This window comes from Suricata suricatta, chromosome 10 (assembly GCF_006229205.1).
Source record: "Suricata suricatta isolate VVHF042 chromosome 10, meerkat_22Aug2017_6uvM2_HiC, whole genome shotgun sequence".
NCBI classification, from domain to species: domain Eukaryota; kingdom Metazoa; phylum Chordata; class Mammalia; order Carnivora; family Herpestidae; genus Suricata; species Suricata suricatta.
In genome coordinates this window covers 73,331,571-73,358,105 of record NC_043709.1, presented here as the reverse complement: position 1 = coordinate 73,358,105, position 26,535 = coordinate 73,331,571, and the positions used below count along the sequence as shown (strand labels likewise).

At 37.8% G+C, this 26,535-nt stretch overlaps 1 protein-coding gene across 2 annotated transcripts in view; it reads right to left on the bottom strand.

Annotated features, from left to right (window-relative positions):
* CPNE8 (copine 8) overlaps positions 1 to 26,535 on the bottom strand; it is a 222,752-nt gene that overhangs the window by 183,742 nt on the left and 12,475 nt on the right. The window contains exons 1-3 of one of the 2 annotated variants that reach the window (XM_029954823.1): positions 11,111 to 11,172; positions 8,341 to 8,381; positions 6,046 to 6,092 (exon numbers count right to left, since the gene is read on the bottom strand). In XM_029954823.1, coding sequence (XP_029810683.1) covers positions 6,046 to 6,092; positions 8,341 to 8,381; positions 11,111 to 11,157 — 135 coding nt within the window. In that variant the 5' untranslated portion in view covers positions 11,158 to 11,172. Of the gene's footprint in view, positions 1 to 6,045; positions 6,093 to 8,340; positions 8,382 to 11,110; positions 11,173 to 26,535 lie in introns of those variants that run through there. The other variant, XM_029954822.1, reaches the window with a different exon arrangement.

Sequence of the window (26,535 nt, the reverse complement as noted above, 5' to 3'; positions counted from 1 at the left end):
CCTGGAGCCTGCTTCCCGTTCTGTGTCTCCCTCGCTCTCTGCCCCTCCCCCTCTCATGCTCTGTCTCTGTCTGTATCAAAAATAAATAAAACATTAAAAAAATTAAAAAAAGAAAACTAAACAAAACAGGAATGTTCAGTGCTCTGCAGCATGAATCCAATAGCAAAGGCAGTAGCCATACAGGCCCCTCAGGGGCTTAGCCACAGTGCATGCCTCAAGACTGTAGGGAGCTTCCAGTCCCATATCAATAACTTTAGATGGTTCACTCTGATATTTTTTATAGAACAAAAAGGAGAGAATGAAACTTGTATCCTATAAGCTTTAAGACGTCAATGTTTTCAATGGATGCTGTAATTCACATTCCAAACTCTGTAGTTAACGTTATGATAAGGAGCTGAAGGACAAGCATGAGGCTCTTGTGACTAGTTAGCGAACCACATCAATGTTCTCATGCGAAAACATGACCTTCATACACAATGATCTAAAGGGGATGTTCTAGTTCATAAGTTCTGAAACCATGAGAGTCAAGCGTGTGCCCATGTTTGAGGGTATCCTCAAAATTATCCTGTCAACAAACAATAACTACCACCTTCTAAGAACAAAGCCCTATTCTAAATGTTATTGTGCAAGAGGTTGGCCTTTAAGGAGCACTGAGTTAAGAAGTGAAGCTGAGAGACAGAAGACAGTACATTCACAAAAAAGACACTGATGTTTGTGGAATGGTATAAAGAAGAAGGTGACAAGACCATGAGAAACATAGAAATTATGGGACCTCAAAAGTGTAAGGTGGAAATTCTAGTTGTGAAGTTTAGGAAAGTCAAATAGGTAAAGTATAATTTAAGCTGGGCTGAGGACAATGTTCTCATCCCATCTGAATATGTTTGTGTGCTGATCTATTACATGTATATTATTCAGTATGGAGACGAATGCATGTTAAAACAGCTCCGTGTTAGAGGAACGGTTCAGAAGCAGAGACAATGTCAAATTACAATGATCAATGTGTGGCAGTAGATTTGCCTCCAAACTGTGATCACTGTGGATTATAAAAATTTCAGCTTGCTTTCTTTCATTACATACTAATTAGAGAATCTTAAACCAACTCTAGTTTTAAATGTTTAAGAGTAATTCATCACAGGGGCACCCAAATGACTCAGTTGGTTAAGCATCAGACTCTTGATTTTGGCTCAGGTCATTATCTCATGGTTCTTGAGATCAAACCCCTTGTCAGGCTCAGTGCTGACAGCATCGAACCTGCTTAAGGTTCTCTGTCTCTCTCTTTCTCTCTCTCTCTCTCTTTCTCTCTCTCTCTCTCTCTCAAGTAAATAAATATATAAACTAAAAAAAAAAAAAAAGAGTGTTACCAGAAAAGGGTAATTCACAAAATAGATAACCTATGGACAACTAAAATGTAACTCAAGGAAGTTAATTGCTACATTTTCAGAACCTCTCAAAGGTAAGTGTGCATCCTCAGGGATAACACTTTGATGTTTCCACTTGCCACTGAGAAGTTTTCATATTTTCATAATTCATGGCACTTAAGTATCATTTCTAGCTCCAAAATTGTTATGCACTGAAATGTAATTTTAGTTTTAAAAGATCAATTACTTCAAGAGCTTTTGATAATTCACAGTCATTAGAATTTGTAGAAGATATGCAGGAAATTCTAATAGTGTCAGATATAATTTTTAAATTGCCTATTTCAACTACAGATCAATTTTAAATATTTTTTTCTATCTATTTGGAGCATTTATTTCAACATGTTTTAAGCTTTTTTTTTTTTTTACTGCTCCTTGCTATCTAAAGGTAATTCATCCCAGAATTTTAAGTACTATAAGTAAATTCCCAGAATTTTTCCAGAATATAAGTAAATTCAAATAGGAATACAAGTACCATATTACTGACACAGTTTTGAAACCTAAATCAGTACATTGACAGTATAGACATACTAAAGTTGCTGGTAAAACTCTACCATATTTTGCATGCTCCTTGAGGCAGCAAGACTATCTATTTTAAAATCTTATCCACCACCACAACCACATAACAGGCACTTAAAAATATGCCAAATTGATAAATGGGTGGACAGATGTAAAGTTATTAATAAAGTATCTATAATACTGTTTTGCTTATCTGATTCCAAATATCCTGAGTATAGTTACCAGAGTGATATTTGCTCTTATCTTGTAACATAATGTTCAATGCTTGAAAGATAATTGGAAGAACTGATAAAATAGCTAGAAAACTCTTTTAAACCCTACAGTCTCATAAAAAAACAGACTTATTAGGAAATTAGAACTGAGTCCAATTTCATTCCTGATAAATTAGTCCAGCCCCTGTTTGGATACTTCCAGAAAGAGGACATCTACTGTAGTGACAGCATACAGTTCTAGGAAACCCATTCCACTGGGAGATGCTCTTAGTGTTACAAAGGTCTTCCTCACATTGGATTAAATAATGTCTCTTTGTCTCTCCATCTGAGCCAAATTTTGTTTCCTCCTTTTTTGTTCCAACATCAAGTAAGTGTATTCCTGTTTCTAAATGAATATACATTAAGATTTTAATGACACTTATTATGACTAGTCAGAGTCTTTGCATTGTTTAAACATTCCTTGGGGCTCCTGGGTGGCTCCGTCCTGTAATTGTTAACTTTGGCTCAGGTCAGGATCTCACGGTTTGTGAGTTCAAGCCCCACGACGGGCTCTGAGCTGTCAGCACAGAGCCTGGAGCCTGCTTTGGAGCTGCTCTCTCTCCCTGTCCCTCCCCCGCTCATGCTCTGTCTCTCTCTGTCTCAATAACAAATAAACATGAAAAACAATTTAAGCATTCCTTAATTTGTATGGCATAGCCGCTATCCCTTTCTTCAAGATGATACCCCCCTAAAATACATGGCTGGCATTTTGGTGGTTTCAAACGAAGGACGAGAAGCGACTCTCCAGATCTGCTCTCACCAGAGCCAAATACAATAGAATTTGATTGAACCTCACGAAATTGCCAACACTTGACCATTTTTGACCTATGAAGATGACAATTTCATGTAGTTCAGCATAACAGCATTATCTTCTTTGATGTCAGCGCTGCACATCCATCACTGCATCCTCAGATTGCATTAGCTTTTTAGCAGCTGCGTAACACCTCTGCTTCATATTAGGTTTGAGGCCAAGTAAATCTCATAGGTCATTTTCCCATCAACTGCTGGGCTTGTGCAATGAATTCTTCAGAATTTTATAATGCAAGAATTTACTTACCTGCCCCTTACTAGTTTTGTTACCCTTAGTAAGAGTTTTTTGATCTCTTAGAGTCCTCATGTATCCTTAATTATATAATGTTTACTGTGTGCCAGACCCTGTTATCAGTGGCTCACATGTGATCCTCACAACCATCATATGCTACAATCATTAACATTTCCCACCTCACAGATAAGAAACAGAGAGGTCAAGTGCACTTCCGTAGCCGCTACATCACACTGGCTCTCAAAATATGGAAACTGTCTTCCTCACATGGTTTTGGGGGGATTTAATGATATATATATAATGTATTTAATTTTTTCACACCTTTCTTTTAACCAGCGAGTTCAAGTACTTGTTAAATACAATGGATTTTAGCTCCTAAAGGCTTATCTCCTACATCTGGCATTTCCTTTCTACTCTTTCTGGCTATTCTCCAGTTTTTAACATTTTTAATTCTTAAATGCTGTCTCTTAACCTGTCTCTTGACTGCTTTATCTTCATCTTCGTCCGTCTGCTCCTACCCACACTATATAATTCTGGGTCCTACTTCTCATCACTTCTCCATTTCTACTTTGCTTTTATGTCCCCTTTGAGTATCATTCCCTCTTACGAACTCTTTTTATTCCTTCAAAGAGAAAAATAAACAAGCAGAATACTGTTTTCTGTTTTATTTTATTATTACAGTTATTTCCCTTTAATAGTAGACCTTCTTTCCTATTTGTCTATCATTCAGGGCCAAGCTTAAATAAATAAGAATAAACCCCAAAAATCAATTTATAGAATGTCCTGCCATCAATAAAACCAGAAGGTGAATGTTGGGATCAGATAAGGATTCTGCAAAGCAAGGCGCTCTACTAACAGGGCTCTGGAGCCAGGTGACCTGGGTTGAAATCCCTGCTCCAGTATTTATAAGTGGGTAGCTTTCATAATATCACTTAAGCTTTTGGTGCTTTCATCTCCTCAGGTGTAAAATTAGGATTCTAATAGTATCCACCTCTTAAAGTTATTATACAAACTAAATTAGTCAATATATCTAAACAAGTTAGAATATTAGTTAGTCATTATTATTATGAAAGAGCTTATAAATTAAGTAAGAAAATCATCTCTCATCATGTAGGCAATAGGAAAGCCTCTTCAAGGGATCTGTATTGACCTAGATGCCTGGTCCCATACCTTGTGAATATTTATCTCAGTTTCTTTATCGGTCCCTCCAGTAACGTTATTTTCTGAACACTCCTCGTGACTGCTCAGCTCCTGCGAGCCTGACTCTTATGGTCTGTGTCAGTAGTTCCACTGAACGACCCCAGGCCTTTGAGAAAGGGGACTCTAGAGTGAATGACAAGAGACAGCGTATCTCTCAGGAAAATAATCAAAGGAAAAATTAGAGGAATGAGAGAGAAGCATGGACTCATGAGAACGTTCTAACAGAGAAGACTAAGATAACATAGGTCTGAATAAATGAAGGACCTGGATCATTTGTGACTTATTTTGGATGGAAGAGAATTCACACCTCTGAATAACTGATAAATAAGGAAGATGTGAGAGGGAGAAGTCAAGGGTGGCTGTAAAAATTGCAGTTTGATATTTTGGCTGATGATGATATTAGCTATACACGGAGCTAAGAGGCAGAGGCCGTAATGTAAAAGTGATGAATTTACAATTGTATAAATAGAGTTTGAGATAAGTATCACATGGAAATGTCTAGAAGCAATTAAATATGAGAAACTGGTGCCCACTATCCCACTGACCCATTATCAGTAGGGACAACTTTTGAATTGGTTTATTCTGTCAGTTTTGAGAATAAATTACAATGATCTATTCTTATCCTCTATCTCACAGTTGAGACACACTGGTAAAATGACTGGCCGCAAAGCAATCTATGGCAACAAATAGCACAGACCCCACTAGGGAAATCTCTCCAGAAACTGTAACCTCATTAAAACGAAGCACTGACTTCCTGGGATAACCAGCAACTACAAGCATATAGAAATGCCTTTTATTTTACTATGCACGCCCTTCACTTCCAGTGATCATCCTGCCAGTTGAAAGGAGAGATACTCCAGAATATAAATCAACCAAAATAATTCTGCCTCCTTGCTTTCCTTTCATTAAACAAAGTAAGTTTGTATTAGGAGAGTGAGTTCCTACTTTATTTTAAATAAGTTACTAAGGGGCAAAAAAAAAGAAGGTGATAGTGAATATCAACACCAGACTTAAAACCCTTAGACTAATATTTTATAAAATCAGCAGTTGATCTCTAAAAGTGAGACTTAAGCCCAGACTTCAATTATGTAAGGATTGCAACACATTAAATTTACTTTAGATGCAGGAAAATGCAAGTTCCAAGGCTAGAATAGAGTAGAAGGTCATAAATTGGACAAATATTGAGGATTATTAAAAACAAAAAGCAGCGATGCCTGGGTGGTTCCATTGGTTGAGTTTCTAAACTCTTGGTTTCAGCTCAGGTCATAATCCCAAGGTTGTGGGATCAAGACCCACATCGGGCTCCACACTGAGCATGGAGCCTGCGTAAGATTCTCTCAATCTCTCTCTCTCTCTCTCTCTCTCTCTCTCTCTCTCTCTCTCTCTCTCCCCTTCTGCCTCCCCTCCCCCACTCATGCTCGCTCTCTCTCTCTCTCTCTCTCTCTCTCAAATAAAACACACACACACACAGATGACTTTCATAAATTAAAAAAAATCCAATATTTGGGTTGAATAAGACTTAAAATAAGTAAAATCAAGAAGTATGACCTTGGCCAAATTTTTAATTTACACTATATTTTCCAGCACAATGGATGGTTTTAAAAATTTTAATTCTTACCTCTCTCCATTCTTTATTTCCAACTCCTTGTACATATAAGACACAAACTATAAAAAAAATAAATAAATATATAAATGTCTTTTTATAAATACAAAATATGAATGTATACAATTTATTTTTCAGCTGTCAAAGAGCTACATCAAAATAATTTCTGGAGGTGTTTGAGTGGCTCAGTCAGGTAAATGTCTGACTCTTGATTTCATCTCACAGCTGTGAGATCAAGACCTGAGTCGGGCTCTGCTCTGAGAATGGAGCCTGCTTAACATTCTCTCTCTCTCTCTCCCTCTGTCCCCCTCCCCTGCTTGCTCTCTCAAAAAAAAAAAAAAAAAAAGAAAGAAAGAAAGAAAGAAAGAAAGAAAGAAAGAAAGAAAGAAAGAAAAATCCACATAATTCCTAGCCTTATTCTTCTTGTAAGAAAACTGATAGTAAAACAACAAATGACTAAAACCTATATCAGATCTAAAAGTATATAATAATAAAATAAAAACTATATCATATCTTTAGAAGCTAACATGCATAGATCTAGGCACAAAAACATGTATTAATTATCTACTAATGTTTTCACCTACATTATGCTACAGATATACATAGATTTTTAAACTACAGTTAAACAGTTTGAAATATTTCACACCGTTACTAGACCGAAGTCAAGCTCTTCTCAACATACCTGTAATGCTCAGAGTCATCACAATTAGAACAATCTGGAACATATCACAGTCTACATTTAACATTTGCAACTCCCATCCTCAGTATTTGTAAAAGGTAAGAAAGCCTATCAACCATGAAAGGAAGTCACAAAAGGAGAAATGAGGTGTTTGAGGTAAAGATTAAGGGATAAAAAAAAAAAAAATCCCAGTCATTTGTCAAGTGAGGCCCAGGAATTTTTATTTTTTTATTGCTTTAAATGTTTTTAATTTATTTTTGAGAAACAGAGAGAGACAGCGTGAGCAGGGGAGGGTCAGAAAGAGAGGGAGATACAGAATCTGAAGTAGGCTCCAGGCTCCAAGCTGTCAGCACAGTGCCCGATGTGGGGCTTGAACCCACAAACCATGGACTCATGACCTGAACCGAAGCCAGATACTTAACCGACTGAGCCGCCCAGGCGCCCCCACCCAGGAATTTTTAATACCCACAAATTATAATGTTTTTCCCCAGTGAGTACCTCAAGAATTCTAAAGTCTTACAAAACCTGGCACCTGTAGTTAAACCACATTTGTCCACATATTTGTAGAGATGAAGAGGTGCAGAATATGAATTTCTACCTACTACAAGATTTGGACACACTTGTTGCTGTACACATTACTGCAGCTGTTTTCTAATTTAAACTATCTTTTTCATTTAACAAGTTATCTCCAATTTTTCAATACATATAATTAGGAATAAAAAAATTCAGTATATCCATGGTTAAACATGCCTTTACATACTCCTTTTATTTACAAAAAAAAAAAAAAAAGAAGAAGGAAAAGTACTACTCAGACTAAATCACTTAAAGTTATGGTCCATTATGGTCGCCTTTCAAATGTAATTTCTACCATATGGCAGCACCATGAGGTTTCCATTTCAAAGTGAAAGGTCTCACATTGTATTTTCATCTTATGATGTGCTAAGCCACTCCCTCTCTTTAGCCAGACTACGGCCCAGGTACCTGAGATGCAGGGCTCCAGACCATCCCCCTTCGTGCTTTCTGTGCTTTAAAACAAATATTTAGGGGCGCCTGGGTGGCTCAGTCAGTTAAGCCTCCGACTTCGGCTCAGGTCAGATCTCACGTTCGTGGGTTCGAGCCCCACGTCAGGCTCTGTGCTGACAGCTAGCTCAAAGCCTGGAGCCTGTTTCAGATTCTGTGTCTCCTTCTCTCTCTGACCCTCCCCCTCTCATGCTCTGTCTCTTCTGTATCAAAAATAAATAAAACATTAAAAAAATTTTTAAAAAAACAAATATTTAAACAAGAACTATATTGAAGATAAAAAAAATGGAGGGGGCGGCCGAGTGACCCAGTCAGTTGAGCATCTGACTCTCAATTTGGGCTCAGGTCCTGATCTCACGGTTCCTAGGATGGAGCTCCCCACCTGGCTCCACACTAACAGCGCGGAGCCTGCTTGGGCTTTTCTCTCTCCCACTCTTTCCCTCCACTGCGAGGTCTCTCTCTCTCTCTCTTTCAAAGTAAATAAATAATCTTAAAGAATTAAGTTAAATAAAAAATAAACAAAAATTATAAGTTTCATAGAGTTTTTACAAAATCAAGCAAGAAAACTAAGTAGACTATTTCAAAAAAGCAAGTAATAAATAGATACTTACTTGGATCAGATTTAGAGAATGTGTCTCTGTCAAGGAGATTTCTGTGAATAAAAAAAATGTTAGATGAATATAAGGCCAAAATATTTATATAAATGCATAAATGTATATAGATATACAAACTTAATGAAGATTATACATATAATACATATATAGTATATATCATAATATAGGTCTTCATTATATATTATATATGTATATACATATGACTAAATAAAAATTTGCTAAAGATCTACTTATAGTTACTCAAATTGATTATCACTGAAGTTCAGGAAGCCAGGATGAGGGAGGGAGGCCAATTTGCTTATCCTTGTACTACAGCTGGTTGATAACACAACTCTCCACATTCTTAGATTAAAATCTCTTTGAGAAATTTAACTATTGGGGCACCTTCGTAGCTCAGTTGGTTGAGTGTCGAACTTTGGCTCAGGTCATGATCTCATGGTTCATGAGTTCGAGACCCACATTAGGCTCTCTGCTGTCAGTATGGAGCCAGCTTAGGATCCTCTGTTTCCCCTCCCCACCCCCCCACCCCCCGCCCATGCCTTGTTCATTCTTTCCCTCTCAAAAATAAATAAAACAAAATAAAACATTTAAAAAAAGAAAGAAATTTAACTATTTCAAGTTTCCCTTTATCCCTTCATTAATCACTAAATAGATGGTCAGAAATATTTCCTGAATTGAATTATGAGTTGTTACTGATGTAAAATTGTTTTGGATTCAGAGCACATGATCACATTAGTCCACACAATTAGGGGGCGACAGGGAAGCGCCATCGATTGACATTTCTGTGACATCAATTCTGAGGAGTTTTACGTTGCTATTGTGGTTTGGGAATTTAAGATGAACATAGAGATCTTGACTGAAGATTTCTTCAGGAGAAGAAAAAATTTAAAAGCAGATGAGGCCATCATTAGCATCTACTTGTTCTTATTTACAGATATATCCATATCTAAACCAGAATAAAAATGGAAACTCAGAAACTCTGAAAGTCTGGATTCCTCTGATATTGAGGCATCCTGTTACCTTCAATGGTAGTAATGCTCTTCTATACTCTATGCTCATAACAATAACCCTGGGTAATCAAGAAAATAAACTCAGTATGTCCCGATTAATAAGACAATTAGAAAAATTTCCATCTAGGGACACCTAGGTGGCTTGACCAATTAAGTGTCTGACTTCAGCTCAGGTCATGCTCTCACAGTTGGTGAGTTCAAGCCCTGCATTGGGCTCTCTGCTGTCAGAGCAGAGTCCACTTCAGATTCTCCATGCCCCTCTCTCTCTGCCCCTCTCCCACTTGTGCTCTCTCTCTCTCAAAAATAAACTTTGAAAAAAACAGAAAAATTTCCATCAAAACCAGATTTTTTTCTAAAAAGTAGTCATTTGAAGCTATACTCTTGCATGAAAATTTTGGCTATCTAGAATAATGACTTGAAGGTTCCAAAGTTAAATTTCATATTCATCCTTTATTAACTGGTAATAATTTGTAACAATTAATTACATCTTATGCTTACTAGTTATACTAAAAATCTCATGTTTAAACTGTCTTATGCCTATTCCTCTACCCAGGACGACTACTCGTGTACATTTATCTGTACTGCCCGTGGTGTTTGAAAGGCCTTTTTTTAAGATCAATGTTATTCTTTGATATTAACAATGGTGTCTTTTCTTATTTCAGGTTCTCAAAAGTTACTGCATCCATGGAATCACTGTACAAAGAAATAATTAAAACAGTCAAGAGAACAATGCAGCACAGACCAAAATAAATGACATTATGTCTTGAGATGTTCCTAAAAGGAAGAGAAAATATCAAATATATTTATATTTTGAATTAAGTCAGCTTCAAAGAACCACTAGTCAGAAATCAAATTAAAATAATCCTCTGTATCCTAAGCAGACATATTGGTTCCAGCAATGGTTAGCAAACAGTAAATTAAAGCATTTCCATTTGAAAAATTACTGTGGCACATATTTATAAAGGTGCTTCTCCGCTTAAGTGGAAGTTCTTCAACACTTCCCATATCACTAGATTTTCACTCATTTGTGTCCTTTAAAAATGTAATTTAGCTCTTTCTTTCGAGAGTTCATAAAAATCTAGGAGAGATGATAGTGCAAAATATTGCAATGTGGTTGTGACTCAAAAACTATGTCATACACATATTTAAAAGAAATTAATGTGATTTCCATGTTTTTTTAAGAAACCTACAGTTTCCTTTAAAAAAAAAACTACAGTTTTTAACCACAGATATAAAATAATGGATTTCTACCTATAATAAAGATAAATATTTTAAAACATAGATTCTAGAGGTCACAGGGTTTCTTCTAACCGTTATGGTCCATAATACACACGGTAAGGCCAAAAATGAAGAAACAAAAAAACCTTAGATGCCATATATGATGAAGAATAAAACTCCATAATCTCGTCATAAATTAGCCCCTGAAATTTGCAATTTAATTCTCCCATTGCTGTTTGACATTAAATTTCATTAATAAAATTCAAACATATGTGATTTTAAGAGTTCAGAAAAGGCAAATATTCTTAAATAGTATATGTACTGTAAAAGACCAGTGATTACAAATGCATCATAAAGTTTGGTTTGATGATAGAAATGAATAGGTTTTTTTTTTACCTTTTCAACATCCTATTAAAAATAAAGCACATTCACATTAAGTAAAATAAGGTAGGTATTATTGCAAAGTCTGTTTTATAAAAAAGAAACTACGCTGAGGCTCACAGACATTGACTCAATGAGTAAGAAGGAGCACACACAACCTCGGATTGGATAATCCAGTGGAGACAACCCTTCTGAATCTCTGCATTGGATTTCTCTGTTCTTTACAAAATGCCACCGTGCCTAGAGAAATCCAAAAGAAACAACTTATTTTCCTATGACTGTTGGAAAATCTGGAAGGCCTCCCATTATACCTATTGGTTGAGCCACTAGAGTATAAAATAAAATAAATTCCTGTCCATAGACCAATATGAAGAGTGATCCTGATTACAGAATGGAGACCTCTGGATAGGAGATCAAACAGAACTGTATATATTCGTACAAAAAAATGTCTTTGTTTTCTATATGAAGCACTAAAAAAAAAAAACAACACACACACACACACACACACACACACACACACACACACACACCACTCGTTAACTTTTATATGTGGGAAAGCTAGTCTTCCCTCCATGGGGTTGTTACTCTCTTGAACAAGGATACCTATCACTTTATGCCTATAATGTGATGTTGCACCTCAAGAATATGTTAAAAATCCTGAATATTCTTTCTATTCTGTAAATCTAGTGTAGCCAAAACATGGAAGAGAGCAAAGTCCTGAAAAGAAACTATGGAAAAAAGACAGTATATGAGCAAGAAGGCTTCCCTGAAGAAATAAACTAATCAAAATTATAACCTGTGAATTGCCTGAGTTGTTCTAGTAACCATTCATCCTCAAATTTCAATTAATATGCCTGGACTTAAAAGAATACAATTGAAATAGCATCACTAAAACTGAGGCCCAATTAATTAAACCGTAACCTGCATGAGGAAATACTAGGTTAATGGAAGAGGTGTATTTGGCATGAAACCTGAAATAGGAGAATAGATAAGCAAGAATTTAGTAACACATTTCCAGGACCATCCAGGAGAAGGCTTCCCTGACTCCCCCCTTAACTATTTAATCCTCATAAGTACTGATCCCTTGTAACAGTGACTGATGCATCAAGCTACCCTCCCTTGGTGACAATAGGCAGCTCATCCTATAACCCTGCCTTCTCTGATATTATGCCCAAGTCATCTTCTGATTATAGGATAATTCTCATATCATTATTAGTACAGAACTATATTGCATGGCCAACATGAAAATTACAGTTTTCTTGGTCATTGTAGTTTTTATTCTTTTTTTTTTTTTTGAGAGAGAGAAAGAGAGAGAGAGAGAGAGAGAGAGAGAGAGAGAGAGAGAGAATGAACACATACCAGCACGGGAGAGGGGCAGAGGGAGAGAAAGAGAATCCCAGGCAGACTCCATGCTCAGTGCAGAGCCCATGCAGAGCTTGATCTCACCACCCTGGGATTAGGACCTGAGCCAAAATCAAGGGTCAGATGCTCAACAGACTGAGCTACCCAGGGGCCCCTGTAGTTTTTATTCTTAATTCTCATTCCAAGACCCATACCGAACAGCTGGTTAGCCCCTTAAAATGACCTCTCAGGCTTGTCTTTTTCTCACTGGAAAATAGTAATTCGCATTAGCTTCAGGGCAATTCTATAAGTGTTTTTCAAGCAAATACTCTATGCCCAAGACCTACTTAAACACTACCAAAGATAGAATAAATATTAAAGACATGTTGCCTTATTTGAAGAAACCTGAACTGCACTAAACAGACAAATAACTAATTAGCAATATGGGACAGAATAGAAAATAACAGTCGATTATGGGGAGAGGGAATAGTAACCTAAAAGCCGTCAAACTGATTAAGATACAACTTCAAAAAATAACAGGTACAATGGTTAGCTTTTATCCTATATTTTAAAAAATATACCTCAAAGGAAAAAAACAATTTATAGATAAGCCTACATAATTAAAATCTCAAAACATGAATATCTTGAAATAAGTACCTTATTTTAAAAAAAAAGTTAGGGGCACTTGAGCGCCTCAGTCAATTAAGCATCCGACTCTTGATTTCAGCTCATGTTCTCACAGTTTGTGGGATTGAGCCCCACATCTGGCTTTGTGCTGACAGCCTGGAGCCTCCTTGGGATTCTGTCTCTCCCTCTCTCTCTGCCCCTTCCCTGGTCACACACACTCACACCCTCTCTCTCTAGATAAGTAAGTATTTAAAATAATAATAATAATAAAGTAAACTAAATTAAAAGTTCAAATATCTATCTCTGTTATATATAATGTGGCTTTGTGATTGGCTTTTTAAAACTTCTAATACTTCATATGTACAGTGATCATACAATAACATGATCAATTAAGATAAAGTGATCTGTAAGCAAGTTAAACTAAATGTTGTAGGTCTACTGCTTGCTCTTTCCCACTCAGTAAATAAAACCACCTGATAAATATTCTTTTTGATTTAAAATTCTTTAAAAGGGAAACATATCATCATTCTAACACAAACACAATTTGGAAAAGAAAATCTACTCAATATATATTATGAATTTAAAGTTAATAGTTTCACTGTAGAAACAATTTTGCTATTTGTAACCTTCTAAAATGTTAATTTAACAAAACACACAATATAGTTATTTTAGGGGCTAAATAATCAAATTGAAGATATGAAGTGAGTTCCAAAGTACTGCTACTTGTGGCCAACAAAGTTTAAGTATGTAAAGGGCTCTACTGCCAAACGTGATCGGAACTGATCTATTTAATTTTTAATTAGAACAAAAACATAGTTTATGAATAGAGACAAATAAAATACTGTTCTATTTAATTTTCCATAGGAGCAAAAATATAGCCTATACATAGAGGCGAATAATACTTTATCATTTTATAAACAGGGTCAAGCTTAAATTTTCCACATGTGGACAGAGAACCACATCTCTGCATCATACATTCTGTATGAAAAATTGTTCTGTATCTATAAATAGAATGATTCTGGGCTTAATTAAAATTTAAGAAATTATCAGGGGCCTTTTATTTACCTGTTATTCACTAATAGTCTTGGCATCACTGACTGCCAGCAAGGTCTTTATCAAATCCTGCTCGGGCACCACAGAACCTAGCACATAAGCGAAGACTCAACATGCACCAATGGAGTGAGCAAATGGTTTCAGTATCCAGTCAAAAACATCAGCTTTTTTCACTTTACGTATGGTGAAGTATCTTATTATGGAAAGAAGAACAGAAGAAGGTGGCATTTATGGCCTTTGCCCTAATAAGTAATCCATTAACTGAAAAAACCTGAAAGTGGCTGCTTTGCTGGTATCAGAAATATGCTCTATGTCATTAGGCGATGCCATGCCCAGAGCCCTTACTTTGGGCGTTATATTGTCTTATAGACTAGAATGAGCAAGTTCTTTACATACATACATACACACACACACGTGTGTATGTATATGTATGTATTATATGTATTGTGCATATACACACATACATATTTTAATGCACATATACACTAAATGGTTTTGAGATTTTTTTTAATGTTTTTATTTTTAATGTTTATTTTTCAGAGAGAGAGACAGAGAGACAGAGAGATAGACAGAGAATGGGAGGGGCAGAGAGAGAGAGAAAGAATCTAGAGCAGGTTCCAGGCTCCGAGCTGTCAACACAAAGCCCAATGTGGGGCTCGAAATCACAAACACAGAGATCATGACCTGAGCTAAAGTCGGACACTTAACTGACTGAGGCACCCCCAGATTTTTTTATATAAAACAATGAAATCAAAACTTTTTTGAGCAACTGAAAGAAAACTTATCCCATCTTTGAAGTGATCTGAATGTAATAGTTATCCTCTTTAACTCATTTAGTCATCTTTTTTATTATTATTATTCGCTGAACAAATATTATCTCTGGAAATCTAGCACACAAATCTAAGGAAAAAACATTTTTCCTGAAACTATAATTTACTTTAAGAGAGCGACAGAGCAAGCAAGGACAGAAAAGGGGGCAGAGACAGGGAGAGGAAACCCCGAGCAGGCTCAACACCCACGCTAAACCCAACAACGTGGGGGTCAATCTCACGACTGTGAGATTATGACCTGAGCCCAAATCAAGAGTCAGAAGTTTAACTGACTGAGCCACCCAGGTGTCCTGAAACTACAATTTCTATGGCAAAGGGGAAACAGATTATGCACAGGCAAAAAGTAAAGCTTTTAGAAATGAAAAAAACCTGAAGTATTTTGAAACTGAAGCTTACTGAGAAGCCGAAGTCAGCTAGACTCTAAGATACCAAGTAATTCTGATGGATAGGCATTGGAAAGCACTTAACAAGATTATCTGGCTTTCAAGAAAATAAGAATAGAATTTCAGGTTTGAAGTTGTGCAAATAGACTAGAAACTCAGCTCAATAGCTGCCTCTCAGCCTGAGCAACCAAGGAGAACTCAATCACATGCGATATATATTACCCCACCAAAACTGGAAATGAAATAAACTTTAAATTGTTTCTCAGTTCCTAAATACCTGCTGAAATTGGCTGTTTAAAGCATTTATTAATATTGCTGAGCTGAATGGGTCAGTGACAAAAATATGTTTTCAATGCTTGCATGGGTTGGATTTGGTTTTGGTATTAAAAGAAACTTCAGGAGCAGATAATTAATGCGGAAACGTTTATGCTTCTCGAGAGGCATTCAGTATGATTGATATTCTTGGAAATTACTTAAAAGAAAACCCAAGCTTTTTCAGATTGTGACACATCAGAACTCTGGTTGGCCTGAGCTAAGGTAAACAGAAGACTCCATTGGTTTGAAGTAATGCAAGGTCAGCTCGGGGTAATATGAGCTCTCAGAAAAAGGTACAAAATCCAGTCCTCTTCTTTCACCTAGAGAAGTGATACCTAACATTTAACAAAGAAAAACAAAACAAAACAAAAAATGGGCAGGAAAAGAAGAAAGACACTGAGAACAGACTATGGGGCTTCTTAAAAAACAAAAAGTTATGCACAAAACTAATCTCATATTTTCTGCAGTCCTGTGGCTCCATTTCATATCTCAGTAAATGGCAATCATGGAAGGTGAAATAATGCCCCCCCCCAAACATATCCAGCAGGTCCTCATCCTTAGAACCTAAAAGTGCCTTAATTTGAGGGGGAAATGTCCTGCACAGTCATGGGTCCTGAGATGAGAAGATTATTCGGAATTATCTGAGTGAGGCCCAAACACAATCGTATGTATTCTTACATGAGGAGCCAGAGGGAGATTTGACACAGACAGGAGACAATGACATGAACAAAGCCGAGAGAGATTAGGAGACGCTGGCCTCAGAGACTGAAGTGATGCAGCCACAAGCCAAGGCATGCTGCAAGCCACCAGAGGTTGGAAAAGGCAAGGAAAGGATTCTCCATTACAGCCCCAGAGGGAGAGCGTCCTGGCCCGCATTTCAGTTTCCGCTACTGACTTCACACTTCTGGCCTCCAGAACTGTGAGAGAATAAATTTCTGTTGTTTTAAACCAATAAGTTTGTGGTCCTTTGTTACAAGAGCTTCAGGACACTAACACAGCAGCACGATCCAACCCACCTCTCTGCCTTCCAGAGTCTCCCTCCCCAGCCCTCCATTTCCCTTTCCCTCTCTCCCCTAAGGCTTCCCTCCACCTTGGCTTCTACTTCCACGTCCTGACTACTTCCAAGCCTAGAGCTCTTTAATGGTTTTTCTACCTCCTGCCCAGTTCATTTGTCAAGACACCTCGAAGAGAAAGTTCTGTACAGCAAAACCTAATCAAATAGCTCCGTTGCACAAAACCCATTAGTTACATCTACAGAAACTCAAACTCCTTAACATAACACTAAATACCTGCTACATTCTGAACAAAATGAAATGAACTGCAGCTAATGTTATCATTCATCACTTTGGAAGTGCTAGGGAATAAAGACATAAAGTGAAAATGAGATACAGTGTTGCAAATTATCATTGCTGCAGATTTAATTTTGTACCTAAGGGGGAAAAAAACCAAGAGAATTGATTAATAAAATCTTACAAAATTAATGAGCTAATTCAGTACAAAGCAATTGGAGACATGATGAATACATAAAAGCCAATAATTTTCCTAGGTATCAATTGTTAATAATTCTATCCAACGTGGACTTTTTGGTAGTTATCTGTTGCTTTCAATTGCTGAAGCACTGTGAGGGCTATGCAACTCGTTCACTATACAATAATCTTGATACCAAGTCTCAGACCAAATTTTGCCAAAGAAACATTTGTTATTGGGACTCAAAACAGTCACTCAATATGCTTTACACGTTTACCAAGTTTCAGCTCTCTATTGCTGATTTCAGACATCTCAAATAGCACCATAAGGCATTTGTGACAATGTTCTGGGAGCAAGATTCCACTAACCTTCTGGTCAATTCAGTCTAGAGAATCCTCTAAAATTCTGTGCCTATGACCAAGGAAGTCCTTAGGCCTAGAGCACCACCACAAATGGCAGAATCACAGGACTCATGAGGTATGTATGACCCGTTCACAAGTGCAATATTTCTAGCTAATGTACACGTTTCTTTTATAAAAGCCTTACTCAGATATAATTGCCATACTGTAACGTTCACCTTTCTAAAGTGTACAGTTGGGTATTTTATCTTATATTTCAAGGAGTTTCACAATCATCACCACTATCTCTTGTTAAAAGATTGGGACCACCCACATCCACCCCCCAAAAAACCTCTCTGCCCATTAGTAATCACTGCCTATTACACCTTCCATGGTCCCTGGTACCCACTAATCCACTTTCTGTCTCTATGTATTTGGCTAAATAAAATCATAAATTTATAGTCTTTCATGACTAGATTATTTCACTTAATGTTTTTAAGATTCATCGATGTTGGGGGCACGTGGGTGAATCAGCCTGTTAAGCATCTGACTCTTGATTCTGGCTCAGGTCATGATCTCACAGTTCGTGAGACAGAGCCCCACTATTAGTGCAGAGCCTGCTTGGCATTCTCCGCTCTCTCTCTGCCTGTCCCACACTAGCACTTGCTCTCTTGCTCTCTCTCTAGCTCTCTCTCAAAATTAAAAAAAAAAAATTCATTCATGTTGTAGTATCAGTGTTTTATTCCTTGTTAATGCCAAAATAATATTCCATTGTATAGATATACCAGATGCTCATTAAATAATACACATTTGGGCTATTTCCAATTTTTGGCTAATATCAGTAATGCTGTCATGAACATTTGCATACAAGTTTTCATGTGGACATGTGATTTCATTTCTCTTGGGTATTTACTTAGGAGTGGAATTTCTAGATCTCATGGTAACTCTGTCTTTCACGTGTGGAGAAGTGCCAAACTACTTTTGAAAGCAGCTGTACCACTTGACATTCTTACCAGCAATGAATGAGGGGTCCAGTTTCTCCATATCTTCTCCAGTGCTTATTATTATCTGTTTTTTATTATAATCATCTAGTTGTGTAAAGTGGTAAATCCACAAATCTGATCATTTCTGACATCCATAGTAATAACAAAACCCTCTGGTGTTGAACAAGAGAAAGACAATAAAACAGTCCAGAGTAGGGACCTCACTTCTGGAGTGTGGACTTCTGATTACTTGCAAATACTAACAGATCACATCCAATGTATGAAGTCCTAAGATATTTTAGATTTAACTCTACATACACATCTATATGATACTGTCTCTGCTGAAATATTTTAAAGTAAATTATGGAAAATATAACATCAGACAGAATCAATTAGAAAAGACTGGAAGAAAATTTAACATACTATTTTTAAAATCTTGGCATGAAGAATATTTTCTAAGCTTTACACAAAGCTCAAAGAACAGATTAACTTATTTGATAATAATTTTTTAAATTTTAGTAAGAGAACAGGGGAGAAGGGCAAAGGGAGAGAGAGAGAGAGAGAAGGAAAATCTTAAGGAGGCTCCATGCTCAGTGTGGAGCCTGAAGTGGGGTTTGATCCCATGACCCTAGGATCATGACCTGAGCTGAAATAGAGTTGAGTGCACAACCAACTGAGCCACGCAGGCACCCCAGTTAATAATTAAAGTTAAAATACAACATTTGTTACATATATGGTGGATAAATGTTAAAGCTATAAATATGCAAAGCAGTCTCTAAATAATGGGCTAAAGAAATGAATAGGCATTCTGTAAGAGAAGCAATACAGTTACTCACTGAACATGCTAAGTGAAGTCCATACTCAACAGTAATCAGTGACATGCAAATAAAACAAGATAGTGTTCTCAGGTGATATAGATAAATATTGGCTGCATGAAATAAGGTTCATTTAGTTGTAAGTCACATAAAGGAAGGAAACTTAGGATGAAAACATGGGGATGTTTTATGGAACCAGAGGTAGGAATGTATCAGGCCTATGGAAAGAACTAAAACAAGAACTGAACCACAAAGTCCTGACAAATCAGCAGAGAACACCATAAGGCAGTGAGTAAGGCTCCAGGGTCAGCAGACAGCAAGACCACACGCCAGACCTCCTGAAACTTGCCAGTGACATGTCAACAGCAGCATTTTAGGGGCACCTGGGTGGCTCAGTCGGTTAAGTACCTGACTTCGGCTAAGGTCATGATCTCACAAGTAGTGGGTTTGAGCCCCGCGTCGGATTCTGTGCTGATAGCTCAGAGCCTGGAACCTGCTTCAGATCCTGTGTCTCCTTCTCTCTCTCTGACGCTCCCCTGCTCATGCTCTGTCTCTCTCTGTCTCAAAAATAAATATTAAAAAAAAATTTAAAAAAAAACAGCAGCATTTTAACAATAGCAGTGGCGGTGGAGGTGGCGGAAAGGGGTTTTACAGGATGGCAGCAGAGGTCAGTCATTCACGTGGAGCCAGGTGCTCTGAGTTCCTGCTCTCTAGGCTTGTAGAAAGGAAGTCGAGTTCAGATATTTATATCTGGAGTAGAAAATCCACGAAAAAAAGAAAGACAAAACAGACTACCATCTTGTCTAAGTCATCATAACATGGATGTAAATGGTATATGCTTTAAATATATCTAAATAAAGGCACAAAGAGGGGCGCCTGGATGGTTCAGTTGGTTAGGCCTCCAACTTCTGCTCACGTCATGATCTCATGGTTCGTGGGTTCAAGTCTCGCATTGGGCTCTCTGCTGTGAGACTCCCTCTCACTATGCCCCTCCCCTGCTCACACACACTCTCTCTCAAAAAGAAAAAAAATAAAATAAACATTTTTTTAATTAAAAAGACACTTTAAATTTTTTAAAGGCACAAAGAGGTATCTGGTTGATATGCTCTATCACTGGGTGTAATTTGGGGTGATTTGTACATTCTCCTTTATTCTTTCTAATGCTGCTTTGGTGTGTGTGTGTGTGTGTGTGTGTGTCTGTGTCTGTGTGTATGCATGTGCACATGTGAGTGGGTTTTTATATAAGCATGTATCACTTTTCTAAAATGATAGATTTTTTAGAGAGCTTCTGCTACTTCATGAGGTGATGCACTGTTTCCAACTATTTCTATTGACTGCCAGTATAAAAATAAAAATTCCTTGTTAAATGACAGGAACTTTCTATTCAGTTAATGATTTGATATCATACAATCCTTGTAGCTACTATATAAGAAGGAACCTCCATCGTCATTTATAAACCAAAGCAGAGAGATTAACTCACCTAAACTTAGCGATATACGGAGCCGCAGTTTCAGTCCAGGTGGTTTCCACCTCTAAACCTGTGCTCTGCCCTTAATACATCACACCATTGCCCTTATTACGCTGCACCACTTGAGATGTGTGCCATCATTTCCTGTCTCTCCCACTTGCTATAAAACAGGCACTGCTTTCAGCTCACCTGCTAACAGCTAGGTGGGCGATGACCTTGCACACACTTTAAACAACAATTTTCAGGGTTTATTACTTCTCCCGGTATCATTGCACAAAGCATATTTGCAGGTGAGAATCACTTGTCCAAACACTAAGAGCTAGTGACCGTGATAGGTCCACAAATCAACCCCGAGTAAAAAGCTGAAGGCTAACACTACTCCGTCAACATCAGCTCAGAGGTACTACCTTCTGAGCACCCCTTCAAAAACATACTGGTCACAGGACTAGGCTTTCTAACTCTGTTTCTTTATCTATTAGTTGTTGAGCAACATATTGCTTCCATGTGGGGAAAAAGTAATGTGTCTCCACGTTCAACATTTCCAAAAAGAATCTTTATATGCAAGCTTGTCTTGAGCCAACTCTAAGATTTATTAATCAATGCATAGGCTATGCCAATGAGAAAAATAATATGCCAATGAAGGTAAGGCTAGATTGGATGAGATTTGTTTTGATTGGTCCTCCAGATTTTAAGGAACGTCTTCTGTAATTTCTTTGGATCACTGATCATTGAACAGTTGAAATGCCCTTAAGAGCAATCTGAGAATCAACAACAGAATTTAAACAGAAGGGATTAGGGGCACCTGGATGGCGCAGTCGGTTAAGCCTCCATGGCAGCTCAGGGCATGACTTCCGCTCAGGCCATCTCATAGCTCGTCGGTTTGAGCCCCGCATCGGGCCCTGTGCTGACAGCTCAGAGCCTGGAGCCTGCTTCGGATTCTGTGTCTCCCTGTCTCTCTGCCCCTCCCCCACTCATACACTGTCTCTCAAAAATAAACATAAAAAAAAAACTTTAAACAGCAGGAGTTAGTCTGGAAAGGAAATTTGTTTGTAAACATATATGACCTGGTGAGAGAGGAAGATGGAAAATAACTTTCTAATACACATCTGTTGTATTTGTCACTAATGATTAGACCAGGAATTTGTCCTGACTCAAAAACACTCATCTAGGTCCAAAAAAATAAATATATAAATAAAGCTCAGTAGCAACTATGAACCCATGCTACCTATAATATTATACAAATCCTAAAAACAACATAGTGAAACAGGTATAGGCAATTGTTCAGCCAAGCCTCGGTCTTTCTGTTTTTAGACAACCGATATTTTTCCAAATCAAATGATGTAACTCTTTTTCCTGGATTTGTGCCTTCCAGTCATGGTTCCATTCATCTGGGATGCTCTACTTTCCTTTCTTCAACTATACATTGAATAAATAATTATTATACACTATCTATATGGAAAACATTGGACTAGATACTAAATGGATACAAAGGAGAAACACAGTTCCCATCCTATATGAATTTATAATGTAATTGTTGCCTGATACTCTCAAATATTTATTCAGCAAGCACTAAGTTACTAAATGACAGAAAAAGGATTTGGCATTGGAGACTGTGATATGAACACATGGACTCCTGACCCTGGATTATTTATATTCTATTAAGGGGACAGATTTGTAAACAAATATGTGCAGCAGAATGTGGAGTGTGTATAATAGATTTATTATGCATGACAGAAAAGGAGAGACAGTCAATCCTATCTGAAGGATCAGGGAAAGTCTTCATAGTGAGAGTGATGCTGAACCATCAGTAGATTCTATCGAGTGAGATAATAAAGTGAGGCAGAACTATTCCCACAGGAAACAAGGCTTAAACATCACAGTTCCCTCAGGAAATGCAGGGGGGTCTGAAATGACCAGAGTTTAGGAGAGACCTTCTAGAGCCCAGTAGGGAGGACGAGGGTGGTGGGACACAGAGAGAAAGAGATGAGGCTGAAAAGTCAGGGTGGGGTTTGTAAGGTTCTCTTGGCCTTAACACCTGGACACTTAAAGGTTTTTACACAGGAAGGAAGAGTCTGACGGTATTTGTGCTTTTTGAACAGGCCTCTATTAACCCAAAGAGCAGGATTCATGGTAGGAAAGGACAGAGGGGCCAGAACAAGATGTGGGGTTGAGACAGTCAAGGGACTGTTGTCATGGTGCCCACAGGAATCAGATAGGTCTGGGCCCACTCAGAACCGGAGAAGTCGGCCATGTTAAAGAGCTAATGTAGAAGTAGAAGAGGCAGGAGATCAAGGCTTGAGGCTCAACTAACAGAATTTCTATGGGGCTTGGGGGAACAGCGAAAATGGCAGAGAGGATGTATTCCCTGGAGGGAAGCAAACTGGAACTCTCAGGAGGGCCCATACAGTCTGAAAAATCTCTGAAGCAATTCTGATAACCCTAGCTTAGAATAGCTAGTATAAATCATGGCCCCAAAATGAAAGTGATACAACCACCCAACAATTCCATATTTTTAAATCACAGCTTTTTATATGTGTACTGGAAAATACTCATCAATCATCATCATCATGTCACCATGCATTAGACTAATTCAGGCATTTATGGCCCTCACTGAAACAAAGTAGCTCTATAAATTCTTTTTCTACTAAGAACTACTATTGAGGTCAGTGTCTCTGGAAAGATTTGATTGGTAATCAGGCAGGACAGAACATTTTAGGCAAAATATAATCAATTGAGTACTTAGATACTTCAGCTGTGTCACAAGCACTTCGCAAACGATTTAGCCCATCCAACCAAACTTTATAATCAAACGAGTGCAGGGAACAACATGATTTATGGATAGTGACTTAACTTAAGTAAACAGACTCATTTTTGTTTGTGCATATGGAAACCAGTTCTGTGGGAGGGGGTTCCTTTTTCTGTAGGAAGCATTGTTTCCTCGTCCATCATCCTATTCTTAATGCTTTTTTAGTTGAATTTAGAATTTTCTGAAATTTTATTTTACTACTTCCTGGCACCAAATTAAAACTGGTGGAACAAAGACACAGGATCTGACATAAAATACATTCGATACTAGAAACCCATTGTTTCCTGAAGAGGCCAGGCCACCAAACAGCTCTTCCCCAAGATTATACAGAAGTGAAGCCATCATGTCCTGCTGCACTGTATCAGTCCACCAAGTAATGTATCAGGAACATCTCTCCCCAAGACAGAATCTTCTCTGGGTCAAAGATCTGCTCACTAATGTTCTTATTTAGATATATTATATATGATATCCCCACATACACAAACTCTATCATTTTTCTTTTTTGCATATTATTCATCCCAGATTATAGAAGCCAATCACCTGTCAGTATTTAGAAAGTACTAAGTCTCCACTTCTAAAACTAGTTTTCTTACTTGGAGGCAAAGTAAGTTCATTTAAAAGTATTTGTCTTTCAGTTCTTCACAAATAAAACTTTATGGGATGTTAAAGTAAAGGAGTCATTTTAATGCTTTTACTATATATACAAATCAGTATTTTTAAACTACAGGTATATACAAATTCATGTGTATCCAGAATCATTTTTCCAATCTGTCCATAAGGCAGCAAATGTCTATTAAACACCTTCCATGTGCAAAGCACAACAGCTTGGTTTTGTGAAAATCAATGGTAAGACAAATATTGCACTCTTAAAGTTGGTAGAGGAGACAAACATGCAAAAAACCCAAATAATTATGTCAGAATAAAAGAAAAGTACAAGAAATATAGTGTAGGAACTCAAAGGAAGAAATAATTAATTCCAGCTCAGGAATCTATTTTATGGTATACCGGCTTACCTCACTTTATTTTGATTTCCTCTACTGTGTTTTACAGATGCTGTGGGACTTTTTCACCAAGTGAAGCTTGTGGCCACCCCATGTTGAGCTAGTCAGTTCGTGCTATTTTCCCAGCAGCATTGGCTCACTTTGTGTCCTTGCCACATTTCGGTAATTCTCTTAGTATTTCAAGGTTTTTCACTGTTCGTATACTAGATTTATTACGGTGTACTGTGAATCAGTGGTCTTTGATGTTACTGTTGTAACATCTGAATTGTTTTATAGCACCATGTACCACACCCATAGAAGACAGCGAATTTAACCGATAAAGGCTGCGTGTGTTCTGACAACTCTACTCACCTAATGTTCCCCCATCTCTCACCATCTCTTCAGGCTGCTCTATTCCCTGAGACTCAACAACACTGAAATTATTGCGCAAGTGAGAGGAAAAGTCATATATCTCTCACTTTATTTTTAGGTTTATTTCTTTATTGAGAGGGAGGGAGCAGGGCAGGGGCAGAGAGAGGGGCTGAGAGAGAATCCCAAGCAGGCTCCATGATGTCAGTGCAGAACCCCTATGTAGGATTCAAACTTATGAACCGTGACGATCATGACCTGAGCCAAAATCAAGAGTCGGAGGCTTAACAAACTGAGCCACCCAGAAGCCCCTCTCGCTTTAAATCAAAAGCTATAAATGATGAAGCTTAGTCAGGAAGGCGTGTCAAAAGCCAGAACAGGCCAAAAGCTACGCTTCTGGAGCCAATTAGCCAAGTTGTGAATGCAAAGAAAAAGTTTCTGAAGGAAATTAGAAGTGCTACTCCAGTAAACATACAAATGATAAGAAAGCATAAAAGCTATATTACTGATATGGATAAAGTTTGGGAGGTCTGGATAGAAAATCAAACTTGCCACAACATTCAATGTTTCCTTAAGCCAAAGCCTAATACAGAACAAGGCCCAAACTCTCTTCAATTTTGTGAAGGCTGAGAGAGGTAAGGAAATTGCAGAAGAAAAGTGGGAAGCTAGCAGCGGTTGGCTCATGAGGCCTAAGGAAAGAAGCTGTCTCCATAGCGTAGAAGTGTAGGGTGAGGCAGCAGGTACTGATGGAGAAGCTGCAGTGAGTTATCCAGAAAACCTAGCTAAGATCATTAATGAAGGTGGTTACACTAAGTGACAGATTTTCAGTGTAAATGAAACAGACTTCTATTAGAAGAAGATGCTATCTAGGCTTTCATAGGTAGAGAAGAGAAGTCAATGCCTGGCAGTGGACGGGCTGACTCTCTTGTTAGGGGCTAATGCAGCTCGGGACCTGAAGTTGAAGCCAATGCTTATGGATCATTCCCAAAATCCTAGGGCCCTTAAGAATTATGTTACGTCTACTTTGCCTGTGCTCCATTTAAAGAACAACAAAGCCTGGATACTGTATATCTATTTACAACATGGGTCACTGAATTTTTTAAGACCCCTGTTGAGAACTATTACTCAGAAAAAAAAAAGATTTCTTTTAAAATATTACTGTTATTGACAATGCACCTGGCCGTGCAAGAGCTCTGAAGAAGGTGTACAGTGAGACTGACACGGCTCTCACGCCCACTAACAACACTCATTCTGAAGCCCAAGGACCAAAGAGTGAAACTGACTTTAAGAATTATTATGTAAGAAATACCTTTCATAAGGCAATAGCTGCCATAGGCGGTGATTCTTCTGATGGATCTGGGCAAAGAAAATTGAAAACCTTCTGGAAAGCATTCACCATCCTAGATGCCACTGAGAACATTTATGATTCAGAAAAAGAGATTAAAAGATTAACATTAACAGAGTTCGGAAGGTTGATTCCAAATCTCACGGATGAGTTTGAGGGGTTCAAGACTTCGGTGAAGGAATAACTGCAGATGTGGTGGAAGTAGTGACTAGAATTAGGGGTGGAGCCTGAAGATGTGACTGAATTGCAGCAATCTCATGATAAAACTTGAATGGATGAGGGGTTGCTGTTTTTGCTTGTTGTGGATGGGCAAAGAATGTAGTTATTGTTTTGTTTTGTTTTTTATTTTGAGAGGGGGAGAGGGGCAGAAAAAAAGGGAGGGAGAGAATACCAATACTAACTGCACAGAACCTAATGAAGGGCTTGATCTCTCAGGACTGTGAGATCATGGCCTGAACCAAAA